Genomic DNA, 23700 nt, shown 5'->3' on the forward strand with positions numbered 1-23700 from the left:
TAGGAGCACCAGACTGAGCTCTCAAGGTCCTGATGAGGAGCAAAAGGAGGGAGATCATGAGCAAGGAAGCCAGGACCGCGAGGAGTGCTTTTACCCCTTGAGACGGTGGGACAGATCTAACGGGAGACCACCAAGTCCAGTCGGAATGGAACTGATGGAACAGGGGACCAAACCGGACTCTCTGAATGTGGCTGACGGTGGAGGAGGACTGAGAAATCTCTGTGGCTTTTGGAGCCTGTCCTGGAACTAGCTCTTGTAGACCAGGCTGGTCTCAAACTCACAGAGATCCGTCTGCCTCTGCCTCCTGAGTGCTGGGATTAAAGGCGTGCGCCACCATCGCCTGGCTCAGGCTTTAGTTTTTGAATAATGATATAAGCATACCTTGTAGCAGCCCTCAGCACAAGAATGACATGTCGTATACTTTAGAAAATTCCACTGTGATGGCAAATGTCCTCCTATTGTTTTGAACGTAATTTTGACCTCAACATCTTCTCAAAGTCTTAAACCCTGAGCTCCCTTACCATGCCTTGGTGAGACTGTATTAAAAAGTTAATTGATGAATTAAAAATAGTCTCACTATAAAATGCCAAATGAAATAGTGTTACATTATATGTAACATATATTTTGTGATTATAATTTTGCTAAAAGAAAAACTTAAAAAATTGTATCCCAGAAGCACACTTATAAAAATTGTATAGGCATGAAGAGAGTCAACCTTTATAAAGATGATTATATCCAAATAGTAGTGTTAATTAATTAGCAGGGCTAATACCTGCTATATATATATATAATAAGTAGTTTTTTATGGTTTCTGTTTTTCATACTTTCCTAGTTTTCTGCAATAAGCACTTAACTCTTTACAGTCGGGAAATCATATTGTAATTTCTCAGAAGGACTTTTCTCCTTTAGAAATACCAAGGTTTGATTTGTACTTTTTTGTAGAACAAGTAGAATAGTTTTTATATGTATTGCTGATAACATTAATTTTAGCTATTAAAGCTAAATAAAATTCCTAAATAAAATTTTAGCTTTAAATTTGTTCTCTAAATTGCTATTAAAATTTTTAAATCACAAATATTATTATAGACCAATCACATGCCACGTAACAAGCTTTCTGTCTGGACTACATATATGATGTTACTCCCTATGAGTACATCACCTGATTGTAGTCATTGTAGTTTGTGTTGCGTATATCTGCTATGGTCACATAATGGTTAGACTCCCTAAGAGTACATTTCTCTGAAAGTGTCTCCATCTTTAAACAATGCTTGACTACTATTGAAAGACTCTAAATGCATTTGTAAGCACCCTCAACCCTAAGACATTTTTCTAAAACATTATACTCTCTCTTGGAAACGGGACAGTTGCCCCCACACACACATATGCTGGACTGCTCATGCCCCTGTGTCCTTGGGAATAATCTTCCAACATAACTCCATTCTGGGAATTGAGGCAAAGACAACCCACAGATGTTGACTCAGGTCCTGATATATTGATTTAGTCACTAAAACAAGGTCAGGATGGACCACAGATGCTTCCCTTATCTCACCTGATCACGCAGGTATTCTCCTGCCCTGGAATAGACCAGTCATTGCTAGTAACCCTTTGAATAAGCCAATCCAATGAGTTGGAAAACAGCCTACAGGTCCCTCCCCCACTTGTGTCTGTGGCTTTTCACTTTAAAAGATGGGCTGTAACAACTATCGAATGTCCTTCATATCCCAAACCTGAAGGGCCCTGCCATGACAGAATAAAAATCCTCTTGCTTTTCCATCAATTGTGGTTATGTGAGTGGTGTCTGGAGCAACTCCTCCCTTTTGTTTGGGCTTCTAGTCCAACACTATCTTTATATATATTCTAGTTTTACTTTGTAACTTTATAAGAACCTAATAGTAAAAGATTGTGATCCATTTGTACTATCATTTAATAGCCTGCTGATACTGTAATAAACTACCAAGCTTTTGTTGTTTTATAGGAGAAAACGTGGGCTCTGGAACTCTGGCAGACTGCTTCTCAGGAGCTGGAGAGTGTACGGAAACTTTACCAGGAGCATATGACTGAAGCCCAGATCCATGTCTTTGAAAATCAAAAGCAAAAGGTAAACTCAGGTTTCATGATTTTCTTAAATATTGGTCAGAAATCATAAAAATCATGAAAAGAAAACTGCTTGGGGAAGAAATTCCCAAGTCTCCTGTTTTTTAATTAATTAACAATGACTGTATCTCAGGTGAGTAAAGTGCCACAGTGCTGTTGTGTTTTTAATGTGATTAGAAATAAAAGGTGTATTAGTTTGGGGAAGAAATATAAGATTGTTCTTCTATAAAATGACCTCTGAAGTTTTAATTGATTAATTTCCTACCTTTTTTTGAAACTAAACGAAAATTGGTCATAGAGTTACAGTTTTATCCTAGGAAGAAGGCTTAGTTATTTGATGTCTTCTGTCTAAAACAAAAGAGTGTTTTTACGTTGGTCATCTAGCTTTTGATGTATACCTTTAGAAACAAAACTGTTTCGTAAAGACCACCTGTCCCATTGGGAAAGCTGCCTTTGTTGGCGGGGTTTCTGTCCTGCCTGGTTCCTGCAATCATTAAGTCCCAAAGAAGTCACACAAAGGTCTACATTAACTATAAACTGACTGGCCCATTAGCTCAGGCTCCTTATTAACTCTTATAACTTATAGTAGCCACATGGCTCAGTACCTTTTTCAGCAAGGCAGTCGCATCTTGCTTGTTTTGTGGCGGCATCAGGACTGCACACCAAGCTTTCCTCTTCTCAGAATTCTCCTGTTCTCCTTGACCCACCTCTACTTCCTGTCTGGTTGTCCTGCCTATACTTCCTGCCTGGCTACTGGCCAATCAGCATTTATTTAAAATATAATTGACAGAATACAGACCATTCTCCCACACTATGCCTTCATTGTTTTTCTGTTCGTTCTTTTACCGCTAAGTACATTTGAGTACAATGGCCAGCTTATACTTCTGCCAGTCTTGAGGAGTATCTGTTTAAATAAGTGGGTTATCTTAACTCTGATTTGTTAATTCTTCAAGTTAAAGTTTGTGAATATTATTACCATTATAGTGAATTTCTGCCTGTATAATCATGATACTTATATGATATTCTAGTTTACAAGATATCTTTTTATTTTTTATCCATGCTATGGTTTGAAATAACACATATAATCTGACTATGGAACTTGTACTTCTGAGGTCTAATATAAACCATTTTTAATAAAAGTAAATTCTTAAAGGCAGCAGCTAAGCCCTTAAATTATTATGTTGTTTTCACATAAGATCATTCTTCTACTAAAGTTATGTCATTTACTTTTTTGTAAATAACTTTGCAAATAATACTTCGTCTCTCTTTTCCTAGTTGCCTTTTAATTATTAGTTTGTTACTAGTTGCCTTTTAATTATTACTTTGTTATCTAACATGTTAACAACCTGCTCCAACTTTATGTTATTTGCAATGTTTAAAAAGACCGTTAGATTTGATGAAATGGTTTTGAACTTGTAGAATATGGGAACTTTACAACATTTGCACAGTCAGCACAGTTTATCCCATCCATTTGGAATGTGTTTGAACATGTTGTTTCCAGTGTCATGACCATACTCTCTAGCTTTTGAAATTTCTAGTCACTTAGCACATGTTTGTAAATGCATGTCTTTTATATCTAAAGAAGTATTTACCAGCGGATAAATTTATAAAAATGATTTTACTTAAAACAAATTTATTATTATCACCATTGCCTACTTTTTAAAATTCTTCAAATCATTGAAGGTTTTCTCTTATTTATTTGAGTACTGAATTCACATAATAAAAGATATAATGCTGATGTCATATAAATTTAAATATATGATTTTTGGATCTGATTTTAGTTTTATTTAAAGTAGTAGTTTTATTTAAACAAAACACGATGAACTTACCTTACTTTCCTATTAGGATCAGCTGAATAATTTTCAACAACTGACCAAGAAACTTCATGTTGCTAATGAGAACATAGAAATGGTAAGTGGAAATAACCATTTCCTGTACCTGATTTTTACAAATTAGAGACTGTAACTATATTCATTTATGCTTATTCACAGCAAAGCAAAAATCATGTTGCATTTATCAAAACATATAGACAGTATCTTTTTTGATTTTCTGACATATTCAGTACCCTTTCAAGATATAACCAAGTATTTCAATTACATTCTAATTTAGGTTATTTGGCAAGGTCTTTTAAGAATAGAGTTGTCTAGACCATCAACTCCTCACAAGTAATGCACACATCTAATCTTTAGTGTTTCTTACTACACACAGCCAGAAATATGATAAGAATAACATAAACCTTTGCTGAAGGAATGATTTGCTTCTTTAAAGAAATTGAACTAAGAATGATCTGTAAATTAACTGTCAATATTTACCTTAATATATATAAATTCTCTTACATTTTCTAAAACAAATGTAATTCTGGGTCTCAGTTCCTCTTAGTCTCTATTAATTCTCTTATTTTCCTTTTGCTTTCCTTACCTCCTTGGAATTTTATTTTTTACTCATTGTTGAGTAATAGAATTATAGCACTCTGGGTGATCCCTCCCTTTGCTTTTCATTCTTCACTAGTTACTCTGCTAATTCTTGTGAATACCTAAACAATATCTATGCTTAAGAGTAATTATGTCATCAAAAGTAAGCCATCCCATTTTATTGCACTGTTTTATTATCCTTTAATCAAATGTCTTCTGCTTATGCTAACATTTAGGAACTTGTTTGTTTGCATTATTTTTGAGACTTAGATTTATACTGTAGCCTAGGCTGGCGTGCATTTACCAAAGCTGACTTCAATCTCCTGACAGTCCTCTTGCCTCACTTTGATTGCAGACATGAGCCATCATACCTGTGCTTTCTAATCGTAGGTTGTTTGTGTGGGTTTTTTTTTTTTTGCTTCTTTTACAATATATTTCTGAGAAGTCTTAAAATTCAAGTTAAATGCTCCAAGACAAAAGGATTGCTGAGTTCTGTAACTAAGAGATGCTTTTAATAAAACAATTATTTATCATTTCTCCCAGTGTATCTTCCAGAACTATGGGAATTATATAAGCCTTTGATATTCCTACTGAAGATACATTACTGTTTTAATAACTCATAAATATTTTTAAGGAAAGTCATAGAAAAAGAATGTTTGAGTATTTATAGGATATATTAAATAAACCATTAAAGTAAAGGTCGTACCTTTAATTCCAGCATTTATGAGACAGAGGCAAAGGCATGCAGCTCTCTTTTCAGTTTAGGACCATGATTGTCTACATAATGAGATGAGACCCTGTCTTTACAAAGAGGAAAAATTTGTAGTGTCAGACCAGAACTGACACTATATAACGTATTATAGTGGATGTCAATTAACTACTAAGCCATAAGACTGGCATGAAACAACTGTACAAATCCAAGAGCATTCAGAGCTTAGTTGCAAGAGCAAATCTGAATCAAGATCAAAACAAAAAGGAGCATGCCCAACAGAAGTCAAGCAGTTCCCATTTTAAAAGGTCGCTCACTAGGCTCCTGCAGATGCACAGTAGAGTAATGAGTAGTTTATGGTAAAGTTTGTTGTAGTGAAACTTGAGGAAGATGTCAAGAGCAGAAAAACCTGACTCCCTTTTCCCACAAACACATGGATTTAGCAACCCAGAACCCATTGAAAAGTTCCTGTCTCCCAGGAGAAGATGAAACCAAACCCAGTAAAACTAGTGAGTTGGTTTGGGTTTTTATTACAGGCATGGTTCCCAGTATAGCACCATAGTATGATATAATCAAAAATAAGACTCTGTAGCTCCCAGCCTCCTCCAAAGGAAATAAGAGATTGTCTCAGTCTCAAAAGATTGACTTCCATCTTGTTTGTCCTGGTGTTGTTACAATTCCTGGACAGTTTGGCCACTGTGCAGAGAATGATGGTGTGCTGCTGGGACTAGTACATGTCATTGGTCGCCATTACCAGCTCATGAATGACAGCTCAGCTCTGACTTCCTCCTGCATGAAAAAATAGATCTTTGCATCCAGTATCCTGTCTTCTTAGGGCTTTCCAGAAATGTGTCAGTCTTACTAGTCTCCATGCTCTGTCCAGCACAGTGTGGCTGCCTGAGGAAATGCGGGGTTATGACATAGACTGATGCATGCCATAGTGCCTTGTCACAGAGCAAGTACACAAAAGCTATTGCTGCCACCCTCTCTAGGAGGTTGGAAATAAACCATGGCACCTCCTAAACCTGTGACTAGCTAAGTGGTGGAGTCCTCTCTTCTAAGGCATCAGTCTTTGAAGTTCAGTAGGTTTCCACTTTTCTTTCATCTCTAAAAACCAAAACAGTTGCCCAAAAACATGAAAAAACAAAGATGTTTCAAAGGAACCACATAAATCTTCAGAGATCAACCCTAAATAAAGGACATGGGATATACATACATACATACATACATATATATATATATATACACACACACATATATATATACATATATATATATATGGAGAGAGAGAGACATATTAGTTAGAGAATATAAAACTAACTCTTATTAAGATCAGTGAGGTCAGTGAAAAAATTCATGAAACATGAACTTTGAACAAAGAGAACGTATTTTTTTTTTAAATTCCAAAGACTGTATACTAGCCTGACATTCACTTTAGGAGTTTAGAGCAAGTGAAAGAATAAGATAATTTAAAGAGAAGAATTAAAATCTTAATAATCCAAAAAAAATAGAGAATCAGGAATTGAAGATAAGTTATAGAGCTAACTCCTGGTAGCAGTTAGAGATAATTTTTGAAAATATTTACCACAGTTTCAGTAACTGCAAAACTGAATCATTTTAAGGGCAAAAGAACAAACTAGGATTAAAAAAGCAAATAGAGATGTATAAAACATGTTCATTATAGAAGAAAATTTACAAAAAGATAAGGCAATCCAAGAATAGGAACCATTAAGAGCTCCAAATAGGACCACAAAGAATGTCTCCATGTCACATTATAGTTAAATGCCAAGAGTACAGAAGAAAAACAAAATACTGAAAGCACTAAGCACAAAATCCCAAGTTGCTCCTAAAGACAATCTCATTAACATTACATCAGACCTCTCCTCTCAGGAGAAGCTCTAAGCCAAGAAAACATGGGTAAATAACTGCCAACTAAGATTATCAGCTCCAACAACGTTATTTAAAATCAATGGAGAAATAAAGACCTTCCAAGATGAACACAAATGAAAGTGACACATGCCAACTAAGCCAGCACTAAGGATTATATTTAAAAGATTCCAAAGCAGAAATGAGGAAAAGAGAATCATGAAACCTAAGAATAATTTTCATGAGGAAAGATGAACAAATAAGAATTAGGAATGAATCCTGCATGTTCAACTCAGGGGAAAAAAAACAAACCACAATCCTCTAGAATTAACAACAGCAAAAACTCATATGTACAGTGTAGACTCAAGCCAAAACTAATCTAAAGAGCTTGTAAATGTTTCTATATATTGACAAAGGGAACAATCCATACAGAAAATGTAACTGCCATTTGTATGTGTGCAACAAATGCTGGTGTGCCCAGTTTCCTAAATATTATCAGTAGATATAAAAGGATGTAATAATAGTGGGAAATGTCAGTACCCCCGCTCAATATCAGTAGATAGATCATCCAGATGGAAAAGTTAACACAAACTTCAGAATGAAATTATACACTTAACAGGTATCCCTTAAATGAATAGTTACAGGTGATTGGAAGCAACTTAGAGAAGGATTTGTCTTACCCAGAAATGAGCACCCTAAATGGTTATCCAATCACAAGTGCCCATCCCTAAAAGACTACACATATAACCAACAGTAAATAAAAATTCCTGATTGGCTGACATTTGAGACCATTAATTTTTTAAGAGATAATACAGGACAGAATATGGAAGGGGTAGAGAGAGGGAGAAAATGGTGTTGTATTTTAACTTTGAAAGGGATTATAGAGATGTAGAAGAGTAAATGGGAGAACAGATAAATTATAACAAAAGGTGTAAATCTAATTGAAGCACTTTTTATACATGCAAATGTCATAGTGAAGCCCATTATTTTATACAGATGAATATTCTTATAGTCCTAACTCCAGAAGCAGTCAAAAGGATGGCAAGGATCTGAGCTATATGGCAAGACTCTATCAAGCTATTTTAATTGACTTTAAAATGAAATAAATTGGGCCAGAAACATGAGTGAGCAGAAAAAGGTAGTGTTGCCAAAACTAAAGACCGGAATCTAATCCCTGAGACCCATGTGGTAGAAAGAGAGAGCTGATTCCCACAAGTTGGCTTTTGACCTCCAAGTGCTGTGACATGTGCCTTCCTTCAATAAATATATGTAATTTTCAGTTTTTTAAGAATAAATGAGATAAATTAGCCGTGTTTCTGACGTTTAATCTCCCACCCATGAACACAGGGTTTTGCATTATTTATACCTCAGTACCATCAATATTGTTAGACTATTCTGCAAGAATCAACATTTATTCCATAACCTATAGTATTTATCAGTTTCTTGCACTTGAAGATGAATAAAAGATCAGCCAGAAAAAGCCCTCAGACAGGAATTCAGGGCCAGGTAGTTTAGAAGGATCCATGGAAGTAAAGGTAAGAAAGGAAGAACCAAGGTTACATTTTAACCTGAAAAAAACATAGTAATTATTAAGAATCTTATCTTTTTGGGGTCTTTTTTTTTTTTACTTATATGCTTTATGTCTAATACTGAACATTTCTGATTTGTTCTTATGGCAGACTAACCAACACTTCCTGAAAACGGTAACTGAACAAAATATGGAGATCGAGAAACTTCGAAAACATCTTAGGTATTTTCAGGCATGAATTTTGTTTTTATTATTAATGATATTCATTCAGGGAAACTTCCTTATATTTCCATAGAGTTTCCTATCTTTTTTTCTCCCTCCCTTTTACTAAACCTTTACCAGAAACATTCTGTGTATATGAGCATCAGCCATGGGAAGAGACTGAAGGTCAGTCCAGAGGTGACTCTACCATGTATGTGAAGGTATCGTAAGCCAGTGCTACAATAGAAAACTAACTCCTAGAAAAGTGTTCTGCTTATCTTTATCTTTCGTTGGACTCTGCCTGAGGAACAGGAGCTACAAAACCTGTTGTTTCTTAGTAGACAGTCACAGGAAGTACCAGTAGGGAGTGGGGAACTGAGATTGGGAAGAGAAGGCATGCCTAGTACAGATAGCCATTGACTTCCTGTCCTTCTTTTCTTTCTGTTTTTATGATAGAACTTCAAACTAAAAGCACTTTCCGAAAGAAGGGGTTTCTTTTATATGCTTACCCTTCCTTTGCACTACCCATCACTGAGGGAAGACAGGGCAGGAAGTATTGCAGAGACCATGGAGGAATGGTACTTACTGACTTTCTGTCTCTGGCTTGCTCAACTACCTTTCTTGCACAACCAGGGCCAACTGCCCAGAAATGGTACTGTCCATGGTGGACTGGGTCCTCCTACATCAGTATTAAAAAAGAGAATCCAACCTCCCCCCCCCCCCCCCGAATTTGTGTAAGGCCAGTCTGGTGGAAGCAATTCCTTTATTTTCCTTCTTCTCAAATGACTGTTAAATTATATCCCAGTTGACTGAGAACAAACAACATAAAAGCAGTGAGCACATTGCCATCCATGGAGCACTGTGCACTTACGAGGAGGAATAAAGGGTTTGAAGTAGGATTGGGGATGCAGGAGTGACATTGCTGTGGATCAGACCCAGAGCACTGCAGATGCTAGGCAAATCCTCACACTGAGCTACACACTCAGCCCAAACAATATGTAAAAAAAAATAATTTCAAGATGTTTTTTATATCTAGATTTTTCTAATTTATTGTACTATAAATTCAGAATATTCACTGGTAATTGTCTGGAACTTACTGAGAACTGCTGTAATGTGATGTCCCCCTTCCGTCTCTGGGTTTGACATGCCTTTGACTAGTTTGGCTAAGGACTGCCAGTTGTCAGTTCACTTGTCCTTTTCAAAGAACCCACTCTGTTTCGTAATCTTTGTGTTGTTCTTTTAGTTTTTCATTTCATGAATTTAAACTCTGGTCTTTATCATTTGTTTCCTTGTCAGATTTGGAAGAAAACTTTTCTAAGACCTTGAGTTTTATTATTAGATTATTTATTTGGGATCCCTAATTTTTTAATGTAGACATTTGTTACTACAAAGCTCCCCGTTATCACTGCTTTTTACTGTTTCCTCCAGTTCTAGTATGTTGTGCTTTCATTCTCATTTGATGCTAAGAATTGTTTTATTTCCTTACTGATGCCTTTAGTGACTTCAAAAATTCCTTTAGTAATTCAAAAATGTGTACTTTGCTGCTTCGGAGTAGAATAATTTGTGATGTCTATTAAGTCCATTTGATCTATAGTTTAACTCTCAAGTTTCTTTGTTATATTTTACCTGGATGACTTAGTTTTTGATGAGAATGAAATATTATTGACCTCACCTATTATTGTTGTTATAAGTCTATTTGGCCCTTTATGACTAGTAGTTTTGATTTATAATACTAGGTATAGTACTGTAGAGTGCATATATTTTTGCTATACTTATATCCTTTATTGATATAAATTGACTGTTCTTTTTTGTTTGGTTTGTTTTGCCTTCTCTTTGACAAAGATATTTAAACAAGTACAACAAAATAAATAGGTAAGAAATTAGGAACACCTTCAAAAATTTAAATAATAGTGACTAGAGAGGTGATTCCGTGGCTGATTTGCACGCATGTGAACCTAAATTCAGATCCTAGCAGAGATATAAAAAGCTAAGCATAGCTGTGCATGACTACAACATCAGCACTGGAGCGGAGAAAGAGGAAAATTGACAGAGTTTGAGGCCTTTACCCTAGCTGAGAAAATGGGGACCCTGCTTTCCGTGAGAAACCAAGAATAAAGCAGGGAGCAATAAAGGAAAAGACTTGATAGTCTCCTCTGGCCTCTACACGTGCATGTGTATGGGGCAAATATATCTATGTACACACATGAGCAAACACATGACATCTTACTCAGATAAGTAAAATTGAAGAAATAGAAATTTGCAACGATAGATTAAGAAACAGAAAATCGAAAAACAAAACAAAATTGAGAACTACTACACCAGAATTAGAAACTTCAATTCTTTGGTAAGAACATTTTCCCATATCTTTGTATTTCAAAGTAATGTAAGTTAGAATAATTTGTTTAAAAGAGTGTGTTGTGGATGAGACAGAAAAATTGAAAGAGGTATAGTAATCTAGTGTCCCCTTGATAAAATAGTAAAATGTCAATTACTATGGTAAAAAATCTTATTGTTATTTTTAAGGGTGAAATTGATCAAATAAAACAAAACAATATATTCATGGAAGTGTACTATATCAGCATTGACATTATAAGTCAATAGGGAACTATCATGTTGGGAATAGTTCCTATATATAAGAAAGTTTTATGAGAGTTTTTCCTTCCTCATTTATTTTTATATAGGTTTATGGGTTTAATATCTAAATTGAGAAACAAGACTCCAGAGTTTTTTTTAAATAAGATAATCTAAATATTTCACTAGGAAAATATTTGTTTTTAATTTTATAGTTAAATTTAACTGGTACATTAAAACATGAATATTGTACATATTCATTCAGTGATGTTTCTTGTTTTAAGTCATATACACATTGAATATGGGAAATTATTTCTAAGTCAATATTTAAAATATAAACCAAAATACGAAAAAATGATAAATAAGAGCCAAAGATAATTGGACATAGACTGTGAGCAATCATTTCAAAGGTCACACATTCTGGAAAATGCAAGCTAAGCAATATAACTGAGGAGTTACAGATTTGAGTGTTTTGAATTTCTTCTCAAAATTTGGTATATTTACATATAATGAAAATACAATGAAATAGCTTATAAGTGGAATTAAGTCTAAAAGTAAAATTAACTTATTTTGTACATCTTACACTCAGAGTCTGAAAGTAGTTTAATACAGTGTCCTTAGTTTACAAACATTTTTACTGAAAGTTAGCACATGTGGTCAGGTGTAAAATTTCCCACATGTTGCTTTGCCATGGTACTGAAAATGTTTATGATTTCTTAGTGTTTCAGATTTCATAGTTTTGGATTAGGGATTCTTAACCTATAAATTGCTATTCTCAAAAATTGATGTTGGATCGGGCGATGATGGTGAATGCCTCTAACCCCAGCACTTGGGAGGAAGAGGCAGGTAGATCTCTTGAGTCCAAAGCCTGGTCTACAAATCCAGTTCCAGGACAGCCATGAGTGTTACACAGAGAAACTCTGTCTCAAAAAACAAAAACAACCAAAAAAATTGATGTCAAAATGTAAGATAGAAGCTTAGTATGATGGCACACCCCTGTAATCATAGCACTTAGTAAATAGAGACAGGAGAATTTTGAGTTTGAGGGTAGCCCATTGTAAAAACCCATCTCAAAGAAGTCAGTCTTTCTCTCTTTCTCTTTCTCTCTCTCGTGTGTGTATGTGTATGTATGTTCATATACATATGCATAGATTCAAAGTAGAATATAATAATGAATCCCTCTAGGATAGTATACATTTATGTATAATTCAACAATTTATAAATAATAGTCTATATTCATTATAGACATTTTAGCTATGGAGATATGTATCCATATTTAGTATATATAGTACAAGAACAAAAGATGTATTACATATATTTATTTGTTTCTAAAATAAAACCATTTCCAGCAATTCTGTTGCCTAACTTAGTTGGTCATTTGTTTTGTGGACTATTTGTAGAGTTGGGAACTGCAGGCTGTTTTAACATCGGCACAGCGGCTGCACCTCAATCTACTGCTATTTCAGCCAGCCCTTGTGTCTCTACATTTACTGGCCTATTTCTCAGATTGTGGCCTGGCCATGAAGGCTGCAGCCTGGTGGGAATTGTGTTCCTACAGTCGCAAGCCCTGTCACTGCTACTAAAGGTAGCTTTAACTAAATCTCTGTTCTAGTTATAAAGAAGACTGGAGATTCAAAAGCTAGGGAGAAAACCAGCAAACTCAGAGAGGTGAACTAGCAACAAGCTAACCTCTCCTTGCTGGTGTCTCCCAAAGAGAGCATCTTTCTGCACCACTCCAAATACCTCCCAACAAGTACCTGTGTGTCTGTCTAACTCTTCCAGATGCCCTCTTATTCCCTATGATTACTTTCTGTCAACTAGTTGCTAACTCATCTTCCTGATCCAAGGTTAATTTTATTTAATTAATACAAATGCAAACTCGGGCTTCACAGTGTGATTGAATATCCCCAAACAGCAGGCAGCCTACTTGTTTATCACCAAGGAAACTGTAGGTAAAATATGGTAATTAGGTGTATGGAAAACTAGGCATCAACATCAAGCATTTGTGTATTTCATATAAATAGATAATAAAATTCAAAACATAGATCTAGAAAATAGTGTTTATATTTCACAGGTAGGGATCTTTAGTATAAAAACATGCACTAATAACATTTATGGCATGAACTTCCAAAACAAGAGGGACCACCAAACACAACTGAAAGCTTTGTCATGACAGTTGAAAACAGTGAGTCATCTAACAGTGTGCTTAACTCTGAATTCAAGGCCCAGAAAAGATTGCAAGGAAAAGATATCTGTAGCATATAGAGGATGACTTAGCATGCAGAGATAGATTCTGGAAGAAAGATGAGTCAGGAAACTGATTGGTGATGACCTGCAGTCATGTACTGAGAAATAAAATGGATATGGAAGATCCCTTGTGGAAAGGGACAATGGGAGAAGTAGGGACTAGAGGTCAAAGAAAATAAACTATTACTAGTTGACCTGGCGGACATCATCTTAATGGCCTTTTTTAAAACTTCTTAATGATATATATAGATATAGATATATATGATGATATATATCTATATAAATATATAGATATATAACTAAACCGAACCAAAGGCTTGAACTGTCTCACCCAGGGTTTCCCAACAGACTCAAGGAAGAGCCAAGTTGGAACTCCTATCTTTTCATTGCTAATCTTAGTGAGCTGCTAACCCTGGCTTTCTGACAGTATTCACAGCCGTAAAGAATCAAGAATGAGAGTTGATTGGAAAAGAAAGGATGATGAGTGGGTTTGTTGATTTTTGACATCTGTGTGGAAGATTCATTTGGGTTTTGGACATTTGGTGTAAAGACTATGACTGAGATTAAATGAGTTGAGAATGATAATGCTAGTTGTGGTTATCTGAAGCCTAAAAGGTCTTGAATGTTGCACTGCCCGTAAGCAATTTTGCCATAATATTTACCAATGGTATTCTATAGCTCAACATTAAGCAGTTCAGAGCTGTATGCATAACGCTGTGCATGCTTTTGCTGCCACAGATTTGAAGGAACATAAGGATAAGCAGATGCTTCTTTGAGGGAAAGGATGTTGCTTTCAAGTTTGACAGATTCTGAATGATGGACATATTGACATTACCAAAATTCAGTTTTGAAATGCTCTATAATGCCATGCCAAGAAAAAGTAAATTAGAAATTCTTTAAACACATTTGTACTTACACTGAAACATAGTTTCATTTGTTGTCTGATAATATGATTCCAAAAGCTAAAATCATGTGAATATATAATTAAAGCTTCTTTTGTTTTCCTTTTCAAGAGTTTTGGTGACACTTTGCCATAGCGAATGGAACAATTCAGGCCGTTTTCTCATAGCCTTCATCCACGGCCGTCCTCAGCCCCCTCCCCACCCCACGTGTAGAGTGCCTAGGGCACTTTGCTGTTTCTCTAAAACCTCTTGCTTCCTTCTCTTTGCCTTTTGATTATTATTCTTTCTCAGAAAAATGTGTACTCTCTCTGGCTACACTTGCTTTCTGCAGGAGGGTGTTCTTCATTACACCAGAATTTTACCTTTTTCCTTGCAGATCTACTTAGCACTCACTCATTTAATTGAAATTTTATGTTATTTCTCTGTAGGTGCTTTTTATTTCATTATATTTGCTTAGTAGCAAATATACTGAGCATAGTAAGCTCAAATTCTGCATGTTGGATATGTCTTTGAAAGAAAGGGAACCAAACATGGTGGCACATACCTTTAATTGCAGCATTGGGGAGGCAGACAAACAGATCTCTGAGTTTGAAACTAGCCTGGACTACATAGTAAGTTCTAGTAGTGAGATCTTGTCTTAAAATGTATATATTGTCATTTGAGTATATCTTTTAGGAATTATGGATTTTATCAGTGTAAAAGAATTTGCTCAATAGATGGCCTGAGTCTAGCATATGAGTTCATCATATTAACCTCTCAAACTTAACAAATATAGTTTAGGAAATTGAAATGAGGAATGGCCCAAGGTCAGATTGTGGAAGATTTGATGTCATTTTGGGCAGACACTGACATGAAATTATATGCTCAAATTTTATTTTTGAAAGGATATTTTTGTAATATAATTCTTTATTGATTCTTTGGGAAATTTCACATCATTCACTCCGATCCTGCTCACTTTCCAGTCCCTCTATATTTTCCCTTCACCCCTACAGCATCTCTCCCCCCAAAAAAAACCCCCAAAATTTACTCAAAACAAAAAAAAAATCTCCCTCGCTCCTCCGTTTTTCCCACCTCTCCAACACTTATTCATTCATCCTAGTGGCCTTGGCAGCTGTGGTGTGTCACTGCCGGATATCCTTACATCCATCCACAAACGTTCCTTGCAGTGAGTCATTGAACTGGAACCTCACCAAACCCCTCTCAGATATTCTGCTATTGCCCTGAGTCGTGGAGTTCCTGCCGCTGTCATTCTGCACAGTCAATCCCTTCATGTATAGATGGGGTGGATGTTAGAGTGGACCAACCCACGGCCCAGGAAGTGGGTCTGGCTGGTAGGAAGCTGGTCAGTCCTGGCAAGAGGTGGAGCCAGCTCTCCTATGCCCTGGCGAGGGGTGCAGCCATCTCTCCATGGTGGAGAGGGTCAGCTCTCCTGCTGAAACATCCAAAGAGGAGCAGGCCCAGTGACGGGCCCAGACCATAGCTCAGCATGGCAAGCAGATTTCAACATGCATAATTCCCATGGCATCCTGTGGTAACATAGGCTGTGAACATCAACACAGACCCCAGCTGCAGCAGTACCACAGACCCAGAAATGGCCCTTGGCAGCAGCTTGGACCCAGATGTCTCCATGGCCCCATTGGCAGTGCAGGCCACCCAGATCAGTATGGCCCAGGTGGCCACATGGTCCTGAGACTCTAACGTGGTCTCAGATGGCTGACCAGACTCCAGACATCTACACAGCCTTTATTGGTAACAGGAGCTACAGATATCAGCTCAGACCCTTGGCAGCAGCCTGGGGCCCATGGGTCTTTCACCCACCTGGACCAAGTGGCACCAGGCCGGACTGTAAGGACCCTGGCTGGCCTATGTGTGTCTTTGAAAGAATATTTTAAAGAAAGCACAACAAAACAAAAGGAGATAAGAATTAAAGCAATTTTTAAGTAACTTTATGTAAAATAATTTTAATTAACTGTGGATTTGACTTGGTGTTAAGATATGTGCCTAGCTTGTTCAGTGCCCTACATCTGGTCTCCAGATAATAATTTAATTAATTTTAGCCACTCATTAAAATACATTGATATTATTTTTACATGAAGAGTGTGTAATTTTCTAGTCAGTATTGACTGAGAATTGGGAGCTAGAAATATAATTCAGTGTTAGGGTTCTTATTTGACACATGCAAAACCTTGAGTTTACTCCTTTGTATCACTCCCAAAACTTATTGTAGATTTAACTATATAACATGGTTTCTGAACCAGAAAAGGTTCTTATAAATTTATGGGTTACGTGACATGATCCTCCTCAATTGTTTGACCATCTCTTCCCTGACTCTTAAGTAGTTTCTAGGAGTGGGATACCATTAAGTTTTTCTTAATTCATTATACTGTATGTAGGCTATCTCCATCCAAGTGCTCAGAGGGCCTTAAAACACAATGGACTGTAGACTGAGCTTATTGCTCTATCTCCCAACCCGTTTTTTCTGTTTGTAGATAGTACCATCCAGTTGCTGATTCAGAAGAGCAGGAGGCATCATACTCTGTTATGTTTCCCAGCTCCACGTTTAAAGGGTCTCGCTTTCTTACCACTGTGTCAGCACTACCCTCGCTGCCTCTCCCATGTGAGCCCCTGCAGAAAGCCCTCTGACTCTCCAATTCCCTCCCCTTTTCTGTCCTTTTCTTAAAATACTCTTTCAAAAGAATTTTTGGTGCTGCTGCTTCATGTCAGTGACTGCCCAGAATGGCAGTCTTCTGTGACCTACCGCAGGCCACTCCTCACTTCAGCTTTCTGAACTAGGTTCACTTTTCCAAACAAGACATATAGTAGCTGGTTTGCTCAAGTTGTTCAGATTGTCTAAAATTCCTTCCTTAAATGTCCTCCCAATTTTAAAAGTTCAGCTCAAGTGTCACGTAATTTTAGATAACTTTTTCTGAATCTTTTTATTTCTTCCCATTCTAAGCTCAGTGTGCTTCCTCTGTAGTAGAGTTGTAGGAATGTTGGTCTGTTAGAGTATTATTAACACTTTATTGTATGTAATTTGTCTATTTCATCTCGCCAACTTGTAGGATCCATGAAAGATGATAAGAAAATATTCTGAGTGGTTAACTTATCAAGTTAAATAACTAAATCGTCCTTTATTGAAATGATAAAATAATCTATTTTTATGGGTTTTCTATTCATGTCCCTTGCTCTAGAATCTTTCAGAGGCACAACTGCTTTCTTAGGGTTTCATTATTCAAAATATCTTTGTATTATATGCTATATTCAGCTACTCAGTAATGGATGACTACGTAGTGGTGTGATTTCCAAATGAGCACAACCTGATCAATCATTTTTATGTAGTAAACAAAAATATTGTACCATTCGTATCAGAAAACATTCCATTTTCTATTACAGATCCAGCCTTTAAGCTGTATTGCTTATATCTATTTTATTACCAATAATATCAAAACTTCAGTAAGTGATAAAAGTAAATGCTTAGTGCTATCAATATTTAAATAAAATCCAAGACATTTTAAAACTGATCATGAAATCATTTATAAGTAAATAGTTTTATTGAAGATAAGAACTGATTATATAAAATGCAGTTCTTGATCTCATGCTATCATATTGAATGTAACATATAAATTATGTAAATTGAAGTTTATGTATATTCATTGTGTTCATTTCAAGACATTTTTACAAATGCATACTTTTTTCCCAAAAGTATGTGTGCCAGTAACTTTTATATACCACTTATTTTTAAAATGTACTTTTGCCAGGTAATGGTTTTATTTTAACTGAGATAACAGATTTTTCTCAGATGTTTCATGTTTCAATTTGAATAATATTGTGTCTTCTATTATAAAATGCTGTGGGAATCTGGAATTCATGTACCACTAGTTTTGATTCATCATGTCTCTTGGAATCTCTCCTATGTGAGAAATGGCCTTGAGCAGATGTGCTTAGTCATAGAATTGCCAGACAGCTCCTTATGTGTTGGCAGCTAGCTTCCTGAGCACAGAAAACGAAAACAGGTTCTAGGATGAGGATAGTGCTTGCCTGCCATTTTTCTGTCTCTTCACGATGTTTAACTTTGTTATCTAAGGGATGGCTATATTATACATTTTCTTTAAAATTTTATTTTTCTTACTCTTTGAAGAACAAAGACTATTTATTCCATTTTACTTGTAGAATACGTGCATGGGTCATGAGTAGACCTTGGCTGTAACTAATATTAAGATTTCTTGTTTCAGGAGTTGGACAAAGGTAAAATAGAAATATACAGTGTTATCCATACTTTCTAAATCTACTAAGAGATGACTGGTTATTTAAGAATGTTTCACTGATATTCTGCAGTTTGGCAGCTATTCAGGTTGTACTGTGGTCTGGTATGCTGTGTGAGAAGCACAGACTGTGTGCTCTGCCCTCCGTTTACATTCTGTTCCTACATCGCCTTAGTCCAGTCAGCTGGTTAGCAAGACCATAGAGTGAAATAGGTTGGAAACACGATAAAGTTATTTCTTTATAGTTCAAGAAGATGGCAAGGCCAAAATCAAGACACCAGCAGGTTCGATGTCCATGAGGGCTCTGGTTTACAAATTGCACCTTCTTGGTGTGTCTTCACATGATGCAAGGGGCTCCACTACCACCTCATCACCTCCCAGAGCATCCCACCTCCTGATACCATCAACTGAGATTGTCTCAGGGCTGGACTGTCACAGGATTTTAGCATATAGGTTGTGAGAGCATAGGGACATTCACACAAGCAGCTGTTGACTGGTGGAGGGTTTTGAAATAGAGTGGGGAACCCTGATGGCTCCTTGGCCTTGAGAGGGAGGGAGGGGAGGTATGGGTGGAGGGGAGGGGAGGGAAGGGGGAGAAGGAGGGGAGAGAAGGGGGAGAAGGAGGGGAGGGAGGGGGGAGGAGGAGGGAAGGAGATGGAAATTTTTAAATATAAAAAAAATAAAAAAAAAAAAAGAAAAGTTGCTAATTGCATGAAGCTTAGTTTCCTCATCTCTAGGGGAGATAAAATGCCCCCCTCTCCATTTTGCAGTGGGTCTAACACTATCTTAGAAGCTCACCCCTTCTCCTTTAGCACCAGTCTGTCTAGGTAGGGACGTGTCTTCTCACAGAAGTTCTGTAACTGTGCCGTGTATTCCCAAGGGTTAGTTCCCTTTCGCAGGGTTCTTTTGAACCTCCTATGTCAGAACTTTCTGACAGTTCTCAGGTTATAGTTTTCCTCTTCCGTCCTCTAAAATTACCTTGAAGAATCTGTTTATTTACTTACTGTAGAATTTCCTCTTCTAGTTTGTATTTGTTTCTGATTCTCTTCTCTGACCTTTGGGGGCCACTTCTCAGCCTCTTTTGTCTTCCTGATGTCCTCATCTGACCCACTGAAAATAGATATTTCTTAAATTTCTATTCCTTTTACTCAGTTCCCCCTTTCCTAAAGTCTTCCCTACCCAAGTTCATTAATATCAAAAATAATGTTTCCCAAATACATATATTTTGTGTTGGTCTGCTTTGTTGACCTCAAAACTTGAATTACTAGGTCAGCTATTTGGGGGTTTTATTGTTTTACCAGGGTCTTGCTCGGTAGCCCCAAGTTGACCTAGAACTCATTAGATAATCCAGGTTGGCATCCAATTTGTTGTCTTCCGGTCTCAGCCTCCTGTGTGCTGGGATTGTATTCATGTACCAACTTACCTAACTAAACTTTGTATTTTTCTATAGCAGTTACTGTGCTTCTGGGGAGAAAGAATATATTTTAGGGAGCAAAGGAGGTTGCTCAGTTAGTAAAGTCTTCCTATGCAAGCATGAGAAAATCCTTATAAAACAGACAGATAGGCAGGGTGCTATATGCTCATGATTCCAGTGCTGGGAAGATAAAGATGGGGATCCCGAGGCTCACTGGCCGGCCAGTCCAGCCTAATAGGAGAGGCTCAATACTTCTGTAGTAGTAGATCTGCTTTAAAGAAATAGTGTGTGTGTGTGTGTGTGTGTGTGTGTGTGTGTGTGTGTGTGCGCGCGCGTGCGTGCGTGCGATTAAGGCTTCCACAAATGATCACTCTAGGACTGTCCGCACATGAGCAGTGAGTGAGTGAAACAGGAAGACGCAGCGGAGCATAGGCGATGCTTTCATCTTCCGCCTTGCACACGTTTGAGTTGCATTCCGTCTTGTGTGAGCTCATAGTTCCACAAGGAAGAATCCATGTAGTATTAATTTTAATGGAATGTGATCTGTTAATATACAAGGAATTAGTATTATAAGGATTGCAACTGGGATATTATGTGGATAAAACTAATGAGGACTTGACAAGGGAAAACTTTTAATTTGGTAAATGCTGAAAAATTAGGAAAAGAGGGAGAGACTTATGCAATAAAAATGGAAAAATAACGAGTGTCCTCAGGAAGCACATGACTTGTATGTTCTCTGTTAAACCTCAACAGAGTACATGGGAGGAACTTCCAGGAGACGAGACTTTGGGGCTGACTGATAGTGACCTTTTTTTCCATATACAGCAGTATAGAATTTTATTCAAAAATAATGAAAATAAAACTTTCCATTTTGACTGGAAAATCTAGAAATAAATTTTAAGGTGGAATTTTAAGCCTGAAGCTGGGCCTGGTGGCCCCTGCCTATAATCCCAGCACTTGAGGGTAGGGAACGGAAGCCGGGGATCATTGTTCAGACCATTGTTCAGACCAGCTTCAGGCCTTAAAACCTGTGTCAACAAAACACAAGAGTTGGGGGAATCAGTCCTTAGAAGTGATAATGGTGCTAAAGGTTGATCCATAAAAACAGAGGAATGTGAACTCGACAATTTAGAAGTTGCCTGATTACTTAAAGTCAGATCAAAATAAGGAAAAGATCTATTAATAAGAGAATTTTTGTTCTCACGGCAGTGGGTCAGGTGGGTTTCATCACTAGTAATAGCAGCACTGGGTTCAGGATGCCAGTGCTCGGTATGCTGAGCTTCTCCCAACAGATGTTTACAGTCTTACATTTAATTAGAGTTTACTGGGCACTTTAATTACCTTACTTTCACTTGTCCAGTGACCCATGAAACAAATAGAAAAAGCAACATTATAATCTTTCTGAAGGTAAGAAACCAAATTGTCATGGGTATTCAGATTTTACCCAGTTTTGTAATCATTGCTCCAGGGGCTAATAAGAATTCAAGCTTTAAGTTCATTCTCACAGAAGCCAATCAGCAGTATTTCTCTAATTAGACAATTGAAGAAAGTATAAATATAGTTAAAGTCTTACTATACTAAAATTCTCTTTTAAAAAGATGACCAAATATTTCTTAATTAAATGCATAAGATTGTTTATACATTAAATGTAATTTGTTCAAATACAATATTCTTCATTATATCCCTCTATAATTAGCTATATTTTTCCTATTTGCTTTTACATGTATTTTATTAGCAATAAGAAAATGATTCCAAATTTACCTTTGGGATCCATTTTTAATTACATAAACATTGGTGATAATTTTATGAAATTTAGATTTTGAACTTTCTAACATGACACATGAATTTGCTTTCTTCTTCAGGCAGGCCAAGTTAGATCTGAGAGTTGCAGTCACGAAAGTGGAAGAGTTAACTAAAGTAACTGAAGGTCTTCAAGAACAGATGCTGAAGAAGGTATAACCTTAGCAACAACTTTTTTCCATTGACTGAAGTATAGTGTATTAAAACATCATAGTATGAACAGATCATTAAAATGCAATTTATACTCAAGTTTTGCTTACTTATTCTTTACAGATGGAAGATAAATATCTAATACCATAGTGTATATTGTTATTAAAGTTTTTATAATCGTAACAGGCTGATAAATCAGAGAACTTTAAGAAAGGTTTTGAGGAAATGGCAGGCTTTTGATTTAGAAGGATATTATTCTTAAAATTCTGATAGTTACTATCTGTATGATATCTAAGCCTTATTTCCTGATTTCTTAGATGTTGATTGTAGATTTCCTGTAGTGATAGAGTAGTATGGAGAAGTATAAGAGCTCTCCCACAAATAATTTTTTTTCAGGCATGGAAAACATAAAATAGGAACAAAAAGAGTAAGAATTCCTGGATTTTGGATTTCTAACCTGATGTTTCTCCCATTTGACTTTTCAAAAAATAGCTTTATAGTGGATTAAGCACTCAAAACCAAAGTTTAGGACTACAAGAGCCATTGGCCATTTTAAAAGGACACACTGACCACAAGAAGACCGTGAAAGGAAAAGAAACCATTCCTCTCAGTTCAGATTCTTATTAATCTTTTGCCTGAGAGCCAGGTTTCACATATGGACAGTCGAGAGCAGACTGAAGCCTCACTCAGTGAGGCAGAAAGACAGTGATCAAGTACATCCTAGAAATATGTGTAAATTGAGCTTCAGAGAATATCTTATTTGAAGTATCTTATAGAGGACAAACCCCAAAGTTGGAAATTACAGAAAATAAATTTCTAGTATCAAGGAAATCACAGGGAAAGTAAACCCTACCTCTGCCCCATCTGGATTGCCTGTCCCTCAGATTAGTTTGGGGACACTCCATAGAACCTGCCCATATAAAAACAAAGGTGGAAATCAGCCAGAACTAGTCACAGATACCAACTGCTGTGCACTGTAGAACAAATTTCAGAGATCACTTATAAGCAAAGTTGTTTCCCGCTTGAATAACACCTCGCTGTAGTCCATAATATCAGTCCTTAATATATTGTTGACCATAGCCAGTTTTCAACCAGAAATTACTAAACAGAAAAGTATAATCTATGCTTGAAGGGCAAGGATTAGGGGGAGTAAGGATATGCCATCAATAAAAGTTTTCTTTCAGTGGACCTGGTTGTCTAATGTAGAAGACAGAACGCTCAGAATTTATGTTTAAGATGGGTGGAGACACAGATCAGTAGTCATTGGTGTGTTATTTGCCTTGCATGAGGGCAGAAAACATTCCCAATGTATGGAAAGTGCTGAAGGAGAGAACAGCTGTCAATGGGCTCTATATCCAGTGAAGCTGCATTTCAAAAATGAAAGCAAAACATTCCAAATAAATAAACAATTCATTTCCAAAGACTTGGATTTCACAACATACTGAAGGAAGTTTATGTATTGCTCGGTTGGCTCGGTTTCGTGGGGTAGGAACTACTGGAACTCAAGCTGTGCTTAGACTGCTCAATCACATGTCTCACTGAGTC

At 36.6% G+C, this 23700-nt stretch overlaps 1 protein-coding gene across 2 annotated transcripts in view; it reads left to right on the forward strand.

Moving 5' to 3' along the window:
- Sclt1 (sodium channel and clathrin linker 1) overlaps nt 1-23700 on the forward strand; it is a 108201-nt gene that overhangs the window by 29028 nt on the left and 55473 nt on the right. For both annotated transcript variants that reach the window (XM_038347758.1, XM_038347759.1), the window contains 4 exons: nt 1976-2098; nt 3940-4005; nt 8760-8830; nt 22068-22158. In XM_038347758.1, the coding sequence (XP_038203686.1) occupies nt 1976-2098; nt 3940-4005; nt 8760-8830; nt 22068-22158 (351 nt within the window). The remainder of the gene's footprint in view (nt 1-1975; nt 2099-3939; nt 4006-8759; nt 8831-22067; nt 22159-23700) is intronic.

The sequence above is a fragment of the Arvicola amphibius genome, chromosome 11 (genome assembly GCF_903992535.2).
Source record: "Arvicola amphibius chromosome 11, mArvAmp1.2, whole genome shotgun sequence".
NCBI lineage: Eukaryota > Metazoa > Chordata > Mammalia > Rodentia > Cricetidae > Arvicola > Arvicola amphibius.